The sequence below is a fragment of the Aspergillus aculeatus genome (assembly GCF_001890905.1).
Source record: "Aspergillus aculeatus ATCC 16872 unplaced genomic scaffold ASPACscaffold_6, whole genome shotgun sequence".
In the NCBI taxonomy this organism is placed as follows: Eukaryota; Fungi; Ascomycota; class Eurotiomycetes; order Eurotiales; family Aspergillaceae; genus Aspergillus; species Aspergillus aculeatus.
In genome coordinates, this window is record NW_017962981.1 from 1362924 (window position 1) to 1379421 (window position 16498).

Here is a 16498-nt window from a genome sequence, read left to right on the forward strand (position 1 = left end):
GTTTAGGGTCGCAAAGAAGATTCACAGAAGTTGAGAAAGATCAATACACCTACTGCTTTATCGTTTCACACGCAATCGTTTCGTTCGTGCGTCGTGAACGAAATCCCTGCCTCTGTAAGAGTCAATGCGGGGAGTATATCAGTAAGGTGTGCATGGTTTTGAGGGTATGGTGGATAGGACGGGTGCACCGCTATGTCATTCCCCTTTGGTGGAGAGTAGCTGTTTAGGAGGAATCCGGCTTGGACTTGGACTTTGGGATTTTTGATCATGGTGTTAGAGGAGAGGATTCTGGGTGGGGGAGGAGTAGAGTGTGAAACGATGTGTGGAGGTTCAGTTGGCCTATACTCGATCCCTGCTGCTAGAGATACGGATAAGGGGCATGCTCTGTTCTTTCTACTTCGTTGATTTTGACCTCAATCAGGATGTTGATGTGTAGTATGCGGCCGATGGTAATAATGAATGGGTTCACAACCGCTGACTAGACGGAACGGAGTACTACTACTACACTGCGCGACGTGCTGGCTCATCATTATCGCCTAACTTGGTCGATCTATTCAGGTACTTTAGTGAAGTTTGAATTGCGAGGATGAAGTATTTAACAGCGCGAGAGAAAGGGTTGAAACTGATGTAGCGGCACAAGTAGAACACACGCAGGTTTAGTACTAGGGCCAATGGGATCTGCTTGAGATGGGTGGATAGAGATGCGGAATCAGCAGCAGCGGCGGCAGAAGCCACAGCACACCAGCACGTGGGCCCGTAGGGGCAAATTAGCTGTGATGATTCGCTCCGGGAATAGCGCTTTAGGAACTGGCTGACAAACTGAGTGACAGAGGGAGAATGATGGAGGGTTTCTGCGTTGAGTTTGAGGTGAGGTTTAGGCTAACTCGTAACTAGCATGGATGACATTCGAGGCATTCTTCGGAGAAGAGGGGCGATGTTTGGGAACAAACTCCGGACTATCACCCAATCCTGGGCAATGGAAGAAAGTGGATCTGGGGGGTATGTTTGACAGGTTGTAGATATTGGTATAGATTGAAAGCGGTAGAGTAGACAAGAGGGTTTAGGGGGAGAAGAAGGGTGGATGGTGTATATCGGTACAGTTGGTAGGTAGGCTTAGGCAAATCCGGGAAATCAAGGATGGGAATACCCCTGTTTAGACGTATTGAGACAGCCATCTGATACCTTCGCCGTAACCTGTAGCACTCGAAATCCACATGATTAGCATCTGCAACCAGAAAAGAAAAGGGAGATGGTTCAGCCAAACGCACCCTGTCTCATGACAACACTGCACATGAACACCTCGATGGGCCGGATTCCCTCGAGAGGGACCTTGCCCTTACCCGTGGTCTGGTACAGACCCAGCTGGTGACGGAGCTCATCCTCGCTGACGGCATCCGGGTGATCGATCTTGTTGCCCAGGATCAAGAAGGGGACCTTGGCCAGATCCTCCATCGCAAGCAGGGCGTCCAACTCGGCCTTGGACTCGGGGAACCGCTCGTGGTCCTTGGCGTCGACCAGAAAGACGATACCGCTAACTTCAGGGAAGTAATCCTTCCAGAGACGGCGAGCTGTGGGTGTATATCATTACGTCAGTTTCTTGTGCCTTCTTGCCCTCCCCCGTTGAATATCTCCCTATTGAATTGGATTTACTCACCCTGCTGGTGACCACCCAGGTCGAAGGTCGTGAAGCGGTTGTTACCGATGGCAAGCTCCTCCGACGCTAAGCTTCAAGGTTAGTTTGCAGTCCGCATCACTACGAGCTCACGAAGCTCAACCAATATGATCCGTGCGGGAAGCAGCGGGGTGGCGAAAAACGTACTGGGGTGAGCGGTAGGCTGGAGAATGGCAACGCGGTCATTCTATCACAAGAACCGAAAAGTCAGCGTGTCATTCTAGCCTCGATTGCAAGGTCGGTCCCATCATCTGTATCTCTCATCTCAGGGAAAAAAGAGAGCGAGGTTTCGTGTTGTGATCGATGGATGCCCAACTCCTCCCCAAGAATGGTAGACTGATCCAACACATCCACCACCCTCCCTCGTTGGTATCCTATCCCACACACAGACGGTGTTAACTCCATCATCACGTACCTTCAGCATGTGCAAGAGAGTAGTCTTTCCGGCATTGTCGAGACCGAGGAAGAGCAGCTTAGCGTGCTTGTTAAGCAGGCCAAGGGAGGCCAGGAGGTCGTAGACTAAATGGTAGGGAACGGTGATTGTCAGCATTTCAAGCATGAAAAGAAAATCAAACACATGGCAAGCGACTGAGACGATGAGCTGACGCCAATTATCTCTCATTCTTCCATGCCCACCCTCGTGTTCGCGCTCTCCCAGGGTAGAGTAAGCACGTTCGCATCGGGGAATGGAATAACATCCGACTCAGGAAGGGAGCTACCTACACCAGTTAATGATCCACATGGTGGGCAAATGCTTGAAATTAGTGAAATCGCTGGAATTTCCAAAAGGAAAAGCAAAGCAAGCAGCAGCAGCAGCAGCAGCAGCAGCAGCGGTGGTGGTGTGGTACGAGCTGGGATACGAGACGGACGGGAGATAAGAGGGAAGGGAAGGAGACAGATTGCGGTCAGTTGACGTTGGACGGTCGCTTGCCTTGACGCCTTAGCCGAGCGCTAATGCCAACCAACTTCTTCCACTCAACTCTACCGCCGGGAGATCTGCCGGTCCCGACCTTCCAAGTCTGCTGTAACTGCATCTACTGTCTGTCAATGCTACTACGTGTTTCGCTGGCCAACTCATCTTGGATAAATCAAGTTAATGTTTGGCATTTGACTTGATATAAAGAAGTCGGATCGCTCCCCGTTTTGCCTTGGGGCTTGAATACAATAATAGTGACCTGACAAAGAGAAAACAAGCAGGGGTATAATCTCAAAGGAAACCGCCGCCATGCAAATCCAGGCTGGAATCGAGCAAAACACCAACCGCAATAAAAGAGAAAATAAAAATCGATAATCGTGACCAAGATCATGGACAGAAAAGAAACGCAAAAGTAGAAGAGTCAGACACACATGAGAAATGCGACCGCCCAGCACATATGCAGATAAAGGAACATTTCGAACCAGTAAAATACCGTGGGACACGTTAACAGAACAAATAAGGACAGCGAAGGCAAGCTTAAATGTAAAAGCGAATGACGCTTGGTTCAATTCTGTACACCCCAGTCGATCCACACGGGAAATCGTAAGCTCGAGCGGGCGACTGAAAGGGGAAAATAATAATCAAAGTATGTACAAGAAGGACTCGAATCCCCTCATTCGTAGGCAAAGTGTCGGTCTAAACGGATAGGACGAGCTGGGCGCTTTCTCCGACGCCATAAGCTCTGCACCTCTCAGCAACCTCGAGGCCAAGCTCCTTCATCCGTTCAGCACCTTTGCCGGGGATCGGTCGCCGTTCCATCTGCTCCTTGGCAGCTTTGCGGCAATGGGTGCGCCAAAACTTCTCCTTCCGTTTCTGACGCTTCTTTTCCAGACCCTCAACAATATCGATGGGGCCTCTCATGTGCACTTCACGGGTGCGTGATAGATCGCGCTCTGGCGACTCCTGCACTGGAACAATGCCAGACCACCGGTGAGACTTGTCCAGGCTGGTGAAGAATGGGTTAGGGGTACGAGGGAGGGACTTGGTGCGGGACATGGAAGGACGCTGCACCAGTTCGCTGATGTTAAGTCCCTGGGCAGGCACCTCATCGACCGTCTCCAGATCCCGGGTTGAAGACCGCAGCTTCATGGGTGGAGGCGACCGTAGACGGCGGGGAGATGCACGGCCATGACGACGCGGAGGGGGGGAGACCATGCGCTTGGGAGGAGGGGGAGAAACCATGCGCTTGGGAGACTGGCGGGGAGAAGCTTTGCGGCTGCTGTCCCGACCAGTCCGGCCTCGAAATCCGTCTTCTGGAACAGACTCGGCAACATCCTCTTCGTCCATGTCTTCGTTGTCCTCGGGATCTGAGGTAGGGAAACTGGGGTCGATATCCTGAGGGATGATGATTTGTTTGGACAGACGACGCTGCTCAATGCAAGACTTGTAAGCGGCCTCCAGAGGACGATCCTCGTCAAATGTACCGCAGACGAAGTCCGTACTATCGGGGAGGTTGGGGGTGCCAGGACGCAGCTTAGGGATCTTCATCGGCACACGACCAGCGGTCTTTCCGGAGAAGGCGGGGGACCATTTCTGTGGCCGCTGGCTATCGTTGGCGGACTCGAGCGAGGTGTTCGAGTTGCGACGGCTAAAAGTGAATCGAGTGAAGTCCGGGGCTTGTGGACTGGTGGCAGCCGTCGTACTAGTCGGAGCCCACCACTCATAGTCGGAACCATTGTCGCTTTCGTCATCCGAGTCGGCGAAGCCAGCCTCGTTGTCTGACTCATTTCCATCGTCGTCAGAAGAGAAGTCGTGAACCGTTGAGTCATCTTCGGAATCGTCGGCGTCCTCCTCTGCCTCCTCATCGAGCGCCTCTTCCTCCGCTTCCTCCCCGAGCTTGCGGATAGCGAATTCCTTTTTCATGCAATCATTCAGCGTGATCTTCTGTTCGTACTCCCCAGACTTGGTCACCCATTCGTCGTCCTCATCCATGGAGCTAGCAAACTCGTGGAAGCGAGTGGCCTCAGACTCCTCGAACTTGCCCAAGCCCTTAGTGGGAACACCTCGGCGCTCGGATGTAGGCTTCTCGGGTGCGGCTTCTTTAGCGGGAGAAGTCTCTTTCTTTGGGGAAGCCTTGCGTGCAAGGGGCGCAGGTGACCCGCGGGGGCGGCACCGGAAGGCATTCGGGCGGGTGGGAGACCGTTCCCTCTTCGTCTCAAGGTCCCGTGCCGGGCAGACAAACGTGAGGACGGTCTTGCGCTTAGGTTCTGTAGGTGTAGGGCTGGAGTCGTTGGTCTTGGCTGTCGAACGCTGTGCGATAGGAGTCTCGGGCTTTGGTTCTTCGGCCTTGCGACCGCAGGCGAAGCTGATGCACCGCTTGCGCCCCAAATTTGCCTCCACGGCGTGCTCACCACCCTCCACAGCTTCCGCCTTTCGCTTGTCGCCCATTGAAGAGGGCTTGCTGGTCAGGTGGGAAGGCAGTGGCGGACTCGGAGTGTTGGACAAGGACGGGCTGGTCAGGCCACCATCGCTGGTCAGCTCTGCGGTGGAGATGCCGCTGATGTTCGTGTATGTGTAGGAGCGGTAGAAACTGTGTTCGTGCGAGGACGAGGCGTGGTCGGTGGGACTGAGAGGGGGGCTGTTCTTCAGGGCCCGGGTGAGGAGTGATTCTTTGCGATCTGACATGGCGGTGGGGGACTTGACGTATACGACACCCTCGTCCATGTTGTTCATTGAAGTATTCAAAAAACGGTGATCAGGAGGTTCATCCATATCCTCCACCATGTCGGTATCTTGAGGGGCCGACTTGTTGGACTGGTGAGGTGAGAGTAGCATCTTCAGTAGGTTGTGTATTGAGGCAAATGGCCGTTCACCACCACGCAACTGTGCCATTCCTTGAAGAATTAGGATATTAATAAGATAAGACAGGAGGTAGGTCGAGAATGGCGTGAAAGGGAGATTAAGGTGGCTCGGATGTGTGGGAGGTTGGGTTGGTTGTATAGGTGAGGTGACTCGGCGGGATAGTGGCGGTAAGTAGTACGTAGTTAAGACGGAGGGCGAGTCAATGGGATATTGAGTCTCCAGGAGAAGGATAATGAAAGATAATTGCTTCAATTCAAGATCAAGAAGGAAGATGCTCTCTCGCTATCGATCAATAAAGTACTGATCGACCCAGAGGGCGGTGCTTTAGGTTGTCCTTAGCAGGACGAGGATTGTCATGATATAGAACACATGGTGCGGTAGGTGGAGCGTAAAGAGTAAAAGGTTAAAGGAGGACAAGAGCGTTCAGGTATGCGGCCAAGAGATGGACTTACGCCTTCTTCAGAGATTGGCAGCTCAGAGAGCGCCAGAAGAAGAAGACGCGTCGAAAGAGTTTCGCAGGTGCAATGTGTTGGCAGTGTTAGGTGGGATTGAGATGAGGGAAGAAGGAATGTAGAGATGATCGGAAAATAAAAGTGATTAAGGGAGGGGGGGGAAAGTGGAAAAGGCAAAAATTAAAATTAAAATAAAATATGATTAAAATAAAATTAAAATGGAGAAAAAGAAAAATCAAATCGGGAAAGAAAATTCTTTTCAGGGTTGGGGGGAGCCTGGTGGAGGAGAGAAGAGAGGGAAGAGGGAGGGTGTTGGTTTTGTATGTAATTAAACAGTGTCAGTACAGTACTTGGAGTTGGTAAAATAGGGAAGCGGTTAAAATGGGGGGGAGGAGGGGGAAGAGAGTACCTAGTATTGTGGGTGAATGACGATTTGCAGGGTAAAAAGCCCTTTCAGTTGGGGAGGAGAGGTGTGTGCGGTGCGGGAGAGCGGCGCCAGGTTTGGTTCTTTTCCCTTTCCATCGGGGTGGGAACAACACCGAGTCTACTGCACTGCACCTGCACCAGCAGCAACTGAACCGGGTTTAGCTGTCTCTCGTCGCCACACTTTCTCCCACGGCAGGGCAAGCCGATCGAGGGCAGGAAACCAGAGACTACAGATAGACAAGCAGGCAAGCCAGGCCACACTCACGCACACACGCCGCCCACACACGCCCACACACACAAAGACCAGCATCAACCAATCCGCAGGGGGATAATGTTCTGATCTTCTCTGGGGCTTCTTTTGCTTCGTTGCGCAGAGGGCCTAAGAGACGCTCGGTCCAACCAACCCCGCCAAGCCTGGCTCCACTCTGGTGCTTTGCAGCCCTTTTGCTTCCTCGACCCAATGCAATGCTTTGGTTCCTGCGGCTACGTGACGCTGATGGGTTCATGACCAATACATATCGATACCACGATGAAGCAGCAGTGCGCAGTCTTTGTTCCGCTGAACTAGGTAATCCCGGAGTACTGGGTGGCCAAAATAAAGATCAAAAAACACGAGAAGAAAGAAAAAATTTGCATTGGAAAAATGATTCTTTTTGCAATTGAGAGCCCAAAACATCCGGTTAAAGATTCTAAGTTAACACGAAAAAAACCCATTGAAAGAGCCCTCATTGTTCGTCCTTTGACCTGCCTCTTGGGGGGCGTCACCAGTTCTTGTTACCACCCGGTTTCATCCTATGAGACAAGACTAGTATCAGAGACCGCACCCGAACCCCCCCTCCCTCCTAACGATCACTATGAGGCATTTTGAAGGTTGGCTCACGACCGAGCCAGGCTATACTCGATCTTACTGACCCGGTCAGCCAGAAATTCCCTCGCTGGGTATAGCTGACTTATCGTCCGCGACTCGCTAGGATCTTCTTCTCAACCCTCGATCCTGTACGAACCTGGTGATAATACTTTGTAGAACGCACCACACAGAAAAAGGAATAAAAAGAGGGACACAATTCAGAGAAAGGCAAGGGATTGTTTGGTTTTTTCTAGAACATGTACGACGGGGAGATAATTTATCTGATCGGAATGTCGTACGAATCTCGAATGCAAAGAACAACAACATTCCAGACAGGGAAGAAATGGAAGAACTGGTTCCCCAGGTGTGTACTGTAGTCTGTACATTAGTATGCGGCAAGGAGAGAAGAGACGGAGGACGATGAAGTGAGGATGATCGATTTCCCCCCCACGAGGACACGGCCGGAGCAGGGCAGGGCAGCAGCCAGCAGCAGCAGCTAGCACCAACAGCAGTGGCAGCATCTGAGCGGCACGAGCTGCAACTGGCAAGTTGCCGTCTGTCTGTCCTCGTAACCGCCTCCCATCATTATTTCTCTCCTTCTCCCTCATCGTGTGGGCGAAAAGTTGCCCTACCGACCGAGTGGATGGACGGACCGACCGAACTGGTCAGTAATCATGACGGGCCGTGTATTGGAACTGCAGGGTGTATTGTCAGAGTAATTACGGACAGGCGCTCCCAGCCGTGCACGGCAAGGCGAACCCGAACAGACGAGGGCGGACCCCAATTAGGTAAGAACCACCAACCCACCGTCGTGGACATCCGTCGTCGGGGTCGCGCCGAAGCCGTTTCAGCGATGCTTCGCTCTAAGCCTTTGGCGATGGGTTAGGGCCTCTAGCACCAGTCGAGTTTAGTTTATGTCCGATTGATTGTTGTTAGTTGTTATTCTGGCGTAAGGTCTACTCATTATTCATGAAATAAAGTAGGACTCCCTTTCTCCTTATCTCTACCTGAGATGCGCCCGTTGGGTGCTTTGTTGCACCGCAAATTGTTGAGTAGCTTGTTAGCTAGCTAACTACTCCGCATGACAGAGTAATGGAGCAAGTCTGTCTAGGAAGAATCTGGCATGGTTGGTCTCTCGGCGAAGTCGGTGTCGCTACGACGTACGTAGTTAGGACGGACATCTGATGGGGTCCTTCCCAGTCTTTCTCATCCTCTCCCTCCCATTGTTGTAGTTAACTAAAGCAATGACTTCACGCGCCTCACTTATTGTTCCCCCTTAACCTCGAATTCCTTTTTGCAAATCAACCCCCTGAATCAAACACAATGCTGCAAGTCCTCGCACTTGGCCTCTATCAATTTCATCAATAATGAATGCTTGGTATTCTCTCGACTATTGCCTTTGCCGAGACACACTTGAGCAATAGAGCTGGTTCCAATTGCCAGCTCGTTCCTGATCCGGAAAAGCCACGATCTTGGCGGCTCTGACGTAAAGCCTTTCCCGGTTCCCATCGCTGGGAAGCTGAGCTACGCAACTGAAAGTGTGTGTGTGTGCCCCTGATTGACGAAGAGGCTAGTGCGCATTTGACCTTAGTGCTTGGAACCGGATAGGAAACGCCAGTCGTGTCGGTTAGATAGTACTGTCCAGTAGAGTACTCAGAAAGAGAAGACCAGACAATGCCGATCAGACACTAAAAAAACAACATCGTACCACGACTGTGGAAAGTGAAGTTTCGAACTTGCTCATCATTATCTCACAATCCCGTCCGGAGGGGGGAAGAAAAGAGTAAGAGTAGAACGTCTGGACCCGATCTATTCTTCCTACCTCTCCGGTCATCGGCCATCCAGACTCGTCAAGACTCACTTTCCTAACTATCTTCTGCACACCCTCCCCCTACCCCCCTGTGATGACGACGTGGGAAGAGAGACTTTCAAGCTTACTTCTTCTTTACCCCGGAGTATGATGGATGGTGACCCTCCTTTTCTGCAACGGCTACCACCTAACTCCGTCACCAACCATGGGAAGAATTCCAGCTCTTCCCTCCTCTCCCTCCTCCCGAGACTCACGGACATGACGGTTCATGACGCTATCGAGTGAATTACAATGACCGTAAAGAGAATTCGAGGCCTACAGCCCAGAGTCCAGCAGTCTGGAAAGTGATGAGCCCCATGATTTGGGGATCTAGCCCCCCACCACAAAAACCAACCCCGACTATGGCTTGAGACTTATCGAAAGAATCGCTTCGCATCAGATCTAGCAGCCGTACCGGCGGAGATCGCAAGGGACTAGATCGGTCGAATTGAATGATGGGGGATGCAGGGTGGTCCGTAACCTTCCTCACACTGACTTTAAAGTTCGTAGTGATTTGAGTGATAACTAGACCGCCGAATTAGAAAAGAAGCAAGCCGAGAAGAAAGAATAAAGGGAAAGAGGTCACAGCTTATTCTGAATCAATCGAGCAGTCTGGGCGGAAACTATAGTTGATCATCTTGCTGGCTCTTGGCTGTCCTACATTTTGGAATTGTCTTTTGGGTGTCTATTTGGGTTCTATTGAAACTAAGCCACACACTTTAATTCACTAGTGTTTTAGATATTTCGATGAATAAGCATGCAGTGTGATCTTATACCGTCGGTATAGTAAGCTACGGGGAGGTTAGATAGATGGAGGTGCATAGTAGGCAGTTGTGCATCCGTAGATCTGAGCAACTACGGACAAATGAACGTCGAGCTACTGTTGTAAATCAATTAGTCAGGTTGAGTCAAGTATCTGAAACAGACAGCCCTGAGGCTGACCACATGCGACAAATCGATCTACGATGTCTTGATCTGTGTGTTTAGACTTTACTCGTACAGTAGTACATCAATGGAACCGATGAAAACTAAACAGAAAAACAGAACATGATAATCTTGATGGTGCAGATGAATGACGGCTTTGTCATTGTTTACTTCCCGGCGCCAGCACTGTCCTACAGAGCTTATACTCATACTTCATCCCAGCCCGAAACCAGACAAACAACATTTCGAAAAGCCTTAAGTCATCCTTTACAACAACCATTTACCAAATGACCCCCCAAGGACAAAAAAGAGCCAAGAAGAGAACCACATTGCATATCCCAGCACCCATCGACAAATATAGATTTAGGCATTCATGACAAGAAATTCCCAAGACGATCATCAACTCCAGGATTGCCCTGCCTGAAAAGAGAAAGGGGGGCAGAGCAGGGCTTAGGAGCAGGGAACCAGTGCCGAGAAGAAAACACACAGCATCAAGTATCCCTCAGGAAGAATCGTATTCATACATACACTCCTACATCCATACAGACACTGTACGAATTTACAAGACAACACACATTCCGCAGTGCGTACGCCAAGCTCTAGGTGCCTGTGTCCCAGACAAAGAAAAAAAAAAGCAACTATGTGAACCTCAGGTAGGGCTCAGCGACAACGAACTAAGGGGTCGTCGAATCATCCAACTCCAGCCCCGAGAGATCAAAGCCTGTTACGCAGTAGCTGGGCTGAAGATGCCGTATTTTCCGGGGAGAAGTGGGAAAGTGGTTCGTGTCGGGGGGTGGCTGAATTGACCGAATGGGTATTGAAGGATTAGGATCCATTGTTCTCCATCTGCCAGTGTCTAGGTATGAGCTGAGTAGTATGCCCGATGGGCGATGGGCAAAGGGCAAATGGATTGACTGACTGACTGACTGACTAGCAGTCAGAGAAGCGGTCAGCGAAGCTACGCCAACAAGCGACGAGGAAGGACAGGCGGGGACACCACGGTAGGTAAGCGCGAATTGAGTGCCCGGAGACCACAGCGAACCTGATCTGACCTTCTCTTCAGCCTGGCAACCTTACTCTATACGCAAAGGGATTGGGAGCAAAGCAGCGATCATTTAAGTGCATTGGTAGGAACTTGAACCCTACGTGACTCTCATGATCGTTGATCTAACATGACATGACAGTCCTATTTGGATCGCCCCGATAAAAAAAAGCGGAGATCTAACTTTGATGTTGTTGACTTTGTATGATTATAGTTGTCCTCCACTTTTAGGGTAGCCATTGTATGTACTCACATGTATGCCATGAACAAAAACCATGGATTACAATTCAACTACTCGGCGAGAGTTCTTGGACAAGCTTCCCACGATTCAGGGATTATCCCCACCTTGTCACGACACCACCACCACCACCACCACCACCACCACCATGGCCCTGGGCACAAAGTCAAGCAACCAATAACTAACCCAAGCTCTCCTCTCAGAAGATAATTTCCCTGCCTCTCTTGTCAATAGTGGATCTCCACTCACACGGGCATCATGGGTATCAGATCGCCGAACGCAAAAGCCATCTCATCCCAGCAATCAGGTTCCATCACCGCCCTCCTTCTCTCTCTGCCTCTACCCTCCGATGATATCCCGGGACAACATCCAGTCATGATCACTTGAGAAGAGTACTGGGTAGCTAAGCGGAGCGGAGCTGAGCTTAGCTTAGCAGGAGGAGAATTTCAACCCCCCTCCTCGGTGAGCCTTTTCTTCTCTGACAGTATCCCCAACTTCAATAGGTCACAGATCACATCCAAAAATGAAGCGATCACTTGGAAGGTGCCCTCCAACCCTCCAATCCACACCCACGCACAACAACGACACGCACACCGACAACGAAACAGCAAATGTCAACCAGGATGCTCGTCTGCATTACCTCATCAAGTTAATCGATCCTCTTTTCGCAAACGTTAACGTTACTACAACCTTTATCCAATCAACACCAGAAAAGAAAGAAAGAAAGAAAGGTGGGAGAGCATAAACCTGGTCCGCGAAGGTGGTGGTGGTGGGAGGGACGGAGGACCAATTTCATCCGAGTTACACCCTCCCAGGCATCTGCTTTACCCTCCCCATGACCATGACTATGACTTCAGAGCAGATAAACAAGTAGACAAAAGAGTAACTTAAGCCCAGTACCATCACCTATTCGTACAATACTCAATGTAGGTGAGAGCGAGAGCGAGAGCAATAAAAAACGCCATTGCTATCCCTTCGACCACTTCTCCACAAACCTAGTGACCCCCTCCTCCTCCGAGTGTTCAATCCCCCTCCTCATCATCCTACAGCCTACAGCAGTGTTCCACCCAGGGTCTGCAGAGTACAGTAAATACATACAGTCCAACAAAACATAACCACTGGATCTAGGCCATGCTCCAAGCTAAGCTAGAGAAGCTCGCGCGTCCGGGAACACTACCTACAGTAATCCCGGGGGGGCCGGGCAGCGGGGGACGGGGGCACACACAACACCAACAACAACATTCAGACAAACCGGGGGGAGGAAATGGGTGCATGGTGGCTTACCGGACACGGCTTGGGGGGTCAGTAAAAACAAACACAAACCAGCCTAATGATGTACAGTACTATGTAGCATGGAAGGGATCCTGATTCCTGGAGGCGTTTGGGGTCCGGGAAAACAATCCCATCATCTTTGAAATCCTGGGGTTTGGAGATTGCGAAGGATCGGAGGATTGGGGGATTGTTTGTTGGTTTTAATAGGTATTTAATCACTAAGGTTACGCTATACTCGTGTGTGTAATGTGCGATAACATCAATGACGAGCAATTACTTTTCGTTGGGGGTATCAGGGAAAGATGAGCTTAGCTTATCGCTGAGCTGGAGCGTGGAGCGTCAACAACGAGAGTCTACAGTGGTTCCTATATGCTGAAGTAAAGGTGCAACCCACGTAAATAATAAGGCCGGACGGAGTACGTCGGGCTGCCGGCAGCATCAACTCGATTGTCTACTTCAGTCCACAGTCACCAGCTACCCAAAAGAGGAAATCACTGAGTACTGTACAGAGTGAGTGGTGTTCAAGGTGGCAGTAACTGCACACCACCTCAGCCTTCAACATGGCATTACCTTGAGAGGGGGAGACGGAGAAGGATTCAAGACGTGGGGTGGGGAGGAGAGGGGGGTCAAGTGCATCGGACCATTGCACTCCATAGTGTACACTCGAGAGTGAGTATAGTACAGAGTAGTGGAGCAACGGAAAATAAACAACACGTCGTGCGTGTGCAAAGTGGATTCCCCGACGCTACACTCCTATTTAATCAAGTGACAACAGACAGTGTTTCCAAACACAAACAAAGCAAAGCAAGCAAGCAATCAAGCATGGTTAAGGCGAACAAAAGAACAAGCAGAGTTCTTGAATGTGATTGTCTGAGTGGTTTGTTGTGGAAACTGAGAGGAGGGTGGAGTCCTGCGGAATCGGTACTGTACTTTTTTTCTACCCCTGTAGCTTTTGACACCTTGTTCGACTTTGTACACACCAGTATATTGTTGAGGGATGGCTGCCCCTGTATAATCCCCTCCTTACACAGTCTACATATTCAGACCCATTCCCGGATCATCTCTCAATGGGATAAGAATAGCATAACTTCACACTGACAGGGCTCTTGTCGAGTACCGAGCAGCCACCACCCTCCACCCTAAGGGGACCAAGTAGGCATGGTGGCATACGCTACAGCATCTCATACATACGAACGGGAGGGTATATGTCATATCCTATTGGTCCTGGTGGCCAAAAGGCAGCCGAGTACTCCGTACTGCTGAACGGCCGACGTCGGCCCCAAGCGCCAAATTGTATGAGGGATTTAAATTACCTTAGTAAGACTAAGCCCCGTGTGCACTGCACAAAAGCACCCAGTCGTTCCATTTACTCCGGAGGAGTTCGTTGGGGAAGAGGCAGAGAGGAGGTGGAGGGAAGACACCATTAACAATGGCTTACTATACCCTATTCTCGCCTCCTCGTTTCTACTCTTCTGGCTCGTTCGCTCACTCGCCTTCTCCCTCTCGCTCCACCGGCAACGGAAGAACGTCGTTCGCGGATTTGCGCCGGCCCTTCTGCCTCCTGATGCACGACGCCCCAGATCGAGTAAACCCCAAGACACGCCGTGCGGCACGGCAATCACTGCGTGTCTGATGGGCAGCCTCTTGATCCCGTACAACCGCTTTAGGGTCGGCCGACCCGGCGCATATTGCCCTCTAAACCACCCCCGGTCCCTAGTCCTCTTCCCCTCTTTCTCTTCCTCCGCGGATGGTGGGAGATGGACCGAGCGTTTTCTTACTCTTGAGCTAATCGTCGAATCATTCAATGAACTCCCTCGTACTTGCTTCTTTCCCCTCCTCCCTAAAGTCTAGCTTAGCACGCACTCAGACCGGATGTACCGTATGCGAGGTTGCCGTCATGACAGCTGCAATCCGCACCTGTCTCTCCGAGTTCACCAGACGGGTGGCATGTTCGATTCTTTTCATGGAAGGATTCAGAATTCCGCTCATGCTGCACCTCTGCACCTTGGAGGTACTTTTGATGAAAGCTCGGCCTGGCCCTCGTTCGCCGTAACCACAATACCATACCATGTACAGTAAGTTGGATACACGGAATATAAGATCGTTGCTTGGGCTGCTGGGCCAGATGCCGCTGCTGCAGTGATGGTCAACAACCCAAGTCGCACATGGGGGCACCTCACCCTTGCTTGAGGGTCCAGAACTCGGCGTCAAGCATAGGGGCAGTCGTGGCAGGAGAGAGGGTCTAGAAAGTCTAAGCCTGGGTGACCGACCTGCCGGGTCCAACTGCACGTCCGGAATCCTACCATAGTAGGTAACCATCTGGAATGTGTCAATGCCAATGCCACAAAAGGGTAAGGAGAAGGTGATGACATTCTCCCCAGGGAGGGATTCCGCAGTCCATACGGAGTACATAGCATAGAACGGGTCTTGTGATCGTCCGTCCTCCCCCATTTGGAGACACACAAGGGGTAGAGAGAAAATCACCCGCACCTCTCAGTGAATTCCCGACTGAGAAGGCCAAGACCCCTCCGCCAAGAGCGCCAAGGGGGGAAACATTGAGTCCCCTTCCATGCAGCGATCAGTTCGCGGCGGTTGCTCTGGAGTTGAAAAGCAAAGACTGTCCCCCCGTCCAGCTGCCCCTTACTCAACTTCTCTCTTCTGACCGGCCACGGCAACATTCCACAGCATTGCTTGGCAACGTCCGATGACTTCGCCTCCCCCCCCCCTCTGGTGTGACGACCGGAGCAGCTTACCTCTGCCAAGAGAGAACACAGCCATAATACCGCCGCGGGAAGGGAGGGGAAGGAGAGAGAGCGCCCACAAACGAAAAAGTAAGGTCTGGCCGGTTGAGGATGTACCCGCTCCCTAAGAAACACCTCCTCTCCCTCCCGCGGCTACCGACTTATCCCGTACTCCGCTCTCGATCACATTCCTTCTTCTCTCCTTGCCTTGCCTTACTCGGTGCAATTTGTCGCTGGACGGTTCGAATTGAGTTGGTCGCGCGGCCAAGCGATGCCAAGATCCCACCCCATTCCAAATGCCTTTGCATTGTCTGGCCAAGACGTTACCGATTTGGAGGGAGGACAAGGGGAGACCGTTTGGCTGAGAAATCGCTCGCGATAGGAGAAACGGGAGTTCCTGATTTGGACGAGGATCGCCGTCGATCATCTGCTTCTGTGATGCATAGCTGGTTCTTGGCACCGCGAAGATTGAACATGAACACGTCGGATGGATACCGTGCAGAGGCAGAATTGCTTTTTAGCAGTCCAGATAATGAGGCTATGCGTTTGATGGTCTCAGGGACTATCAATCGCCAAGAACCACGTCGCCAGCACTGCCATCCATTGCGACCCAAATGATAGGGAAAGACGGAGGAGAAGGAATGAGGAGATGGAAAGCAGTTGGGATCTCCACTCAAGAACCGAGTTGATTGAGTGAATTGACTTGACTGATCGGCCCGTCGGCCGTGTGGTGAGTGCAATGTAAGTTCACAATGCATGCTCGGATGATATTCAAAGGCCAACCTACCTTGTTCCTCTCCACATCAGCGATCGACGGGGGGGAATGATCATGAGGCGGGCGATCTGTATCTTGTCCAATGATGGCTCGTGCAAATAAGGTTGATCCAGCACAGGTACATACACATTTGAGGGAGATGGAGGGTGGTTAGGTAGCTTAACTTAAGCCTCCTCCAACGTTCCAAAGGAGTAGAGTGCAGGCCGCTAATGTCGGGGTTTAAGGAGAGAGCGAAAGAGAGGCACAGCGAGAGAAGCTCCGACCGCCTAGAGAGTGAGAGAGGTCAAGTTTTCTCCATGATGATGCACTCAGTGACCTTGCCTACTTTCCCTTTTGGGCAAACTTCTCGAATGTCACGGGGGTTTCTCTCTCTCTGTTACTTTCCCCGCATTTATCACTTGATCTGTTATTCAAGTTTGTTCGCATTGATAGTCATTGTGATTATATCATTATACAGCTGAGGTTATGTCAGAATCTTATGC

General features: G+C 51.1%; 2 protein-coding genes across 2 annotated transcripts; both read right to left on the reverse strand.

Annotated features, from left to right (window-relative positions):
* Positions 1-1153: 1153 nt before the first annotated feature.
* sar1 (Arf family GTPase SAR1) lies at positions 1154-2414 on the reverse strand (the record flags this gene model as incomplete). Its single annotated transcript, XM_020202530.1, has 6 exons — positions 1154-1194; positions 1269-1568; positions 1655-1720; positions 1820-1859; positions 2088-2191; positions 2396-2414. The coding sequence occupies 6 exons, from the start codon at positions 2412-2414 to the stop codon at positions 1154-1156; spliced, it is 570 nt and encodes a 189-aa protein (XP_020057361.1).
* A 383-nt stretch (positions 2415-2797) lies between these two features.
* ASPACDRAFT_77874 (uncharacterized protein) lies at positions 2798-5565 on the reverse strand. The gene has a single exon (XM_020205062.1). It carries the CDS (start codon positions 5478-5480, stop codon positions 3285-3287), a length of 2196 nt encoding a protein of 731 aa, XP_020057362.1. The 5' UTR covers positions 5481-5565; the 3' UTR covers positions 2798-3284.
* Positions 5566-16498: the final 10933 nt, after the last annotated feature.

Excerpts from the sequence above, each read along its gene's own strand:
- ASPACDRAFT_77874 (XM_020205062.1), bottom strand. The coding sequence starts at position 5,480 with ATGGCACAGTTGCGTGGTGGTGAACGGCCATTTGCCTCAATACACAAC.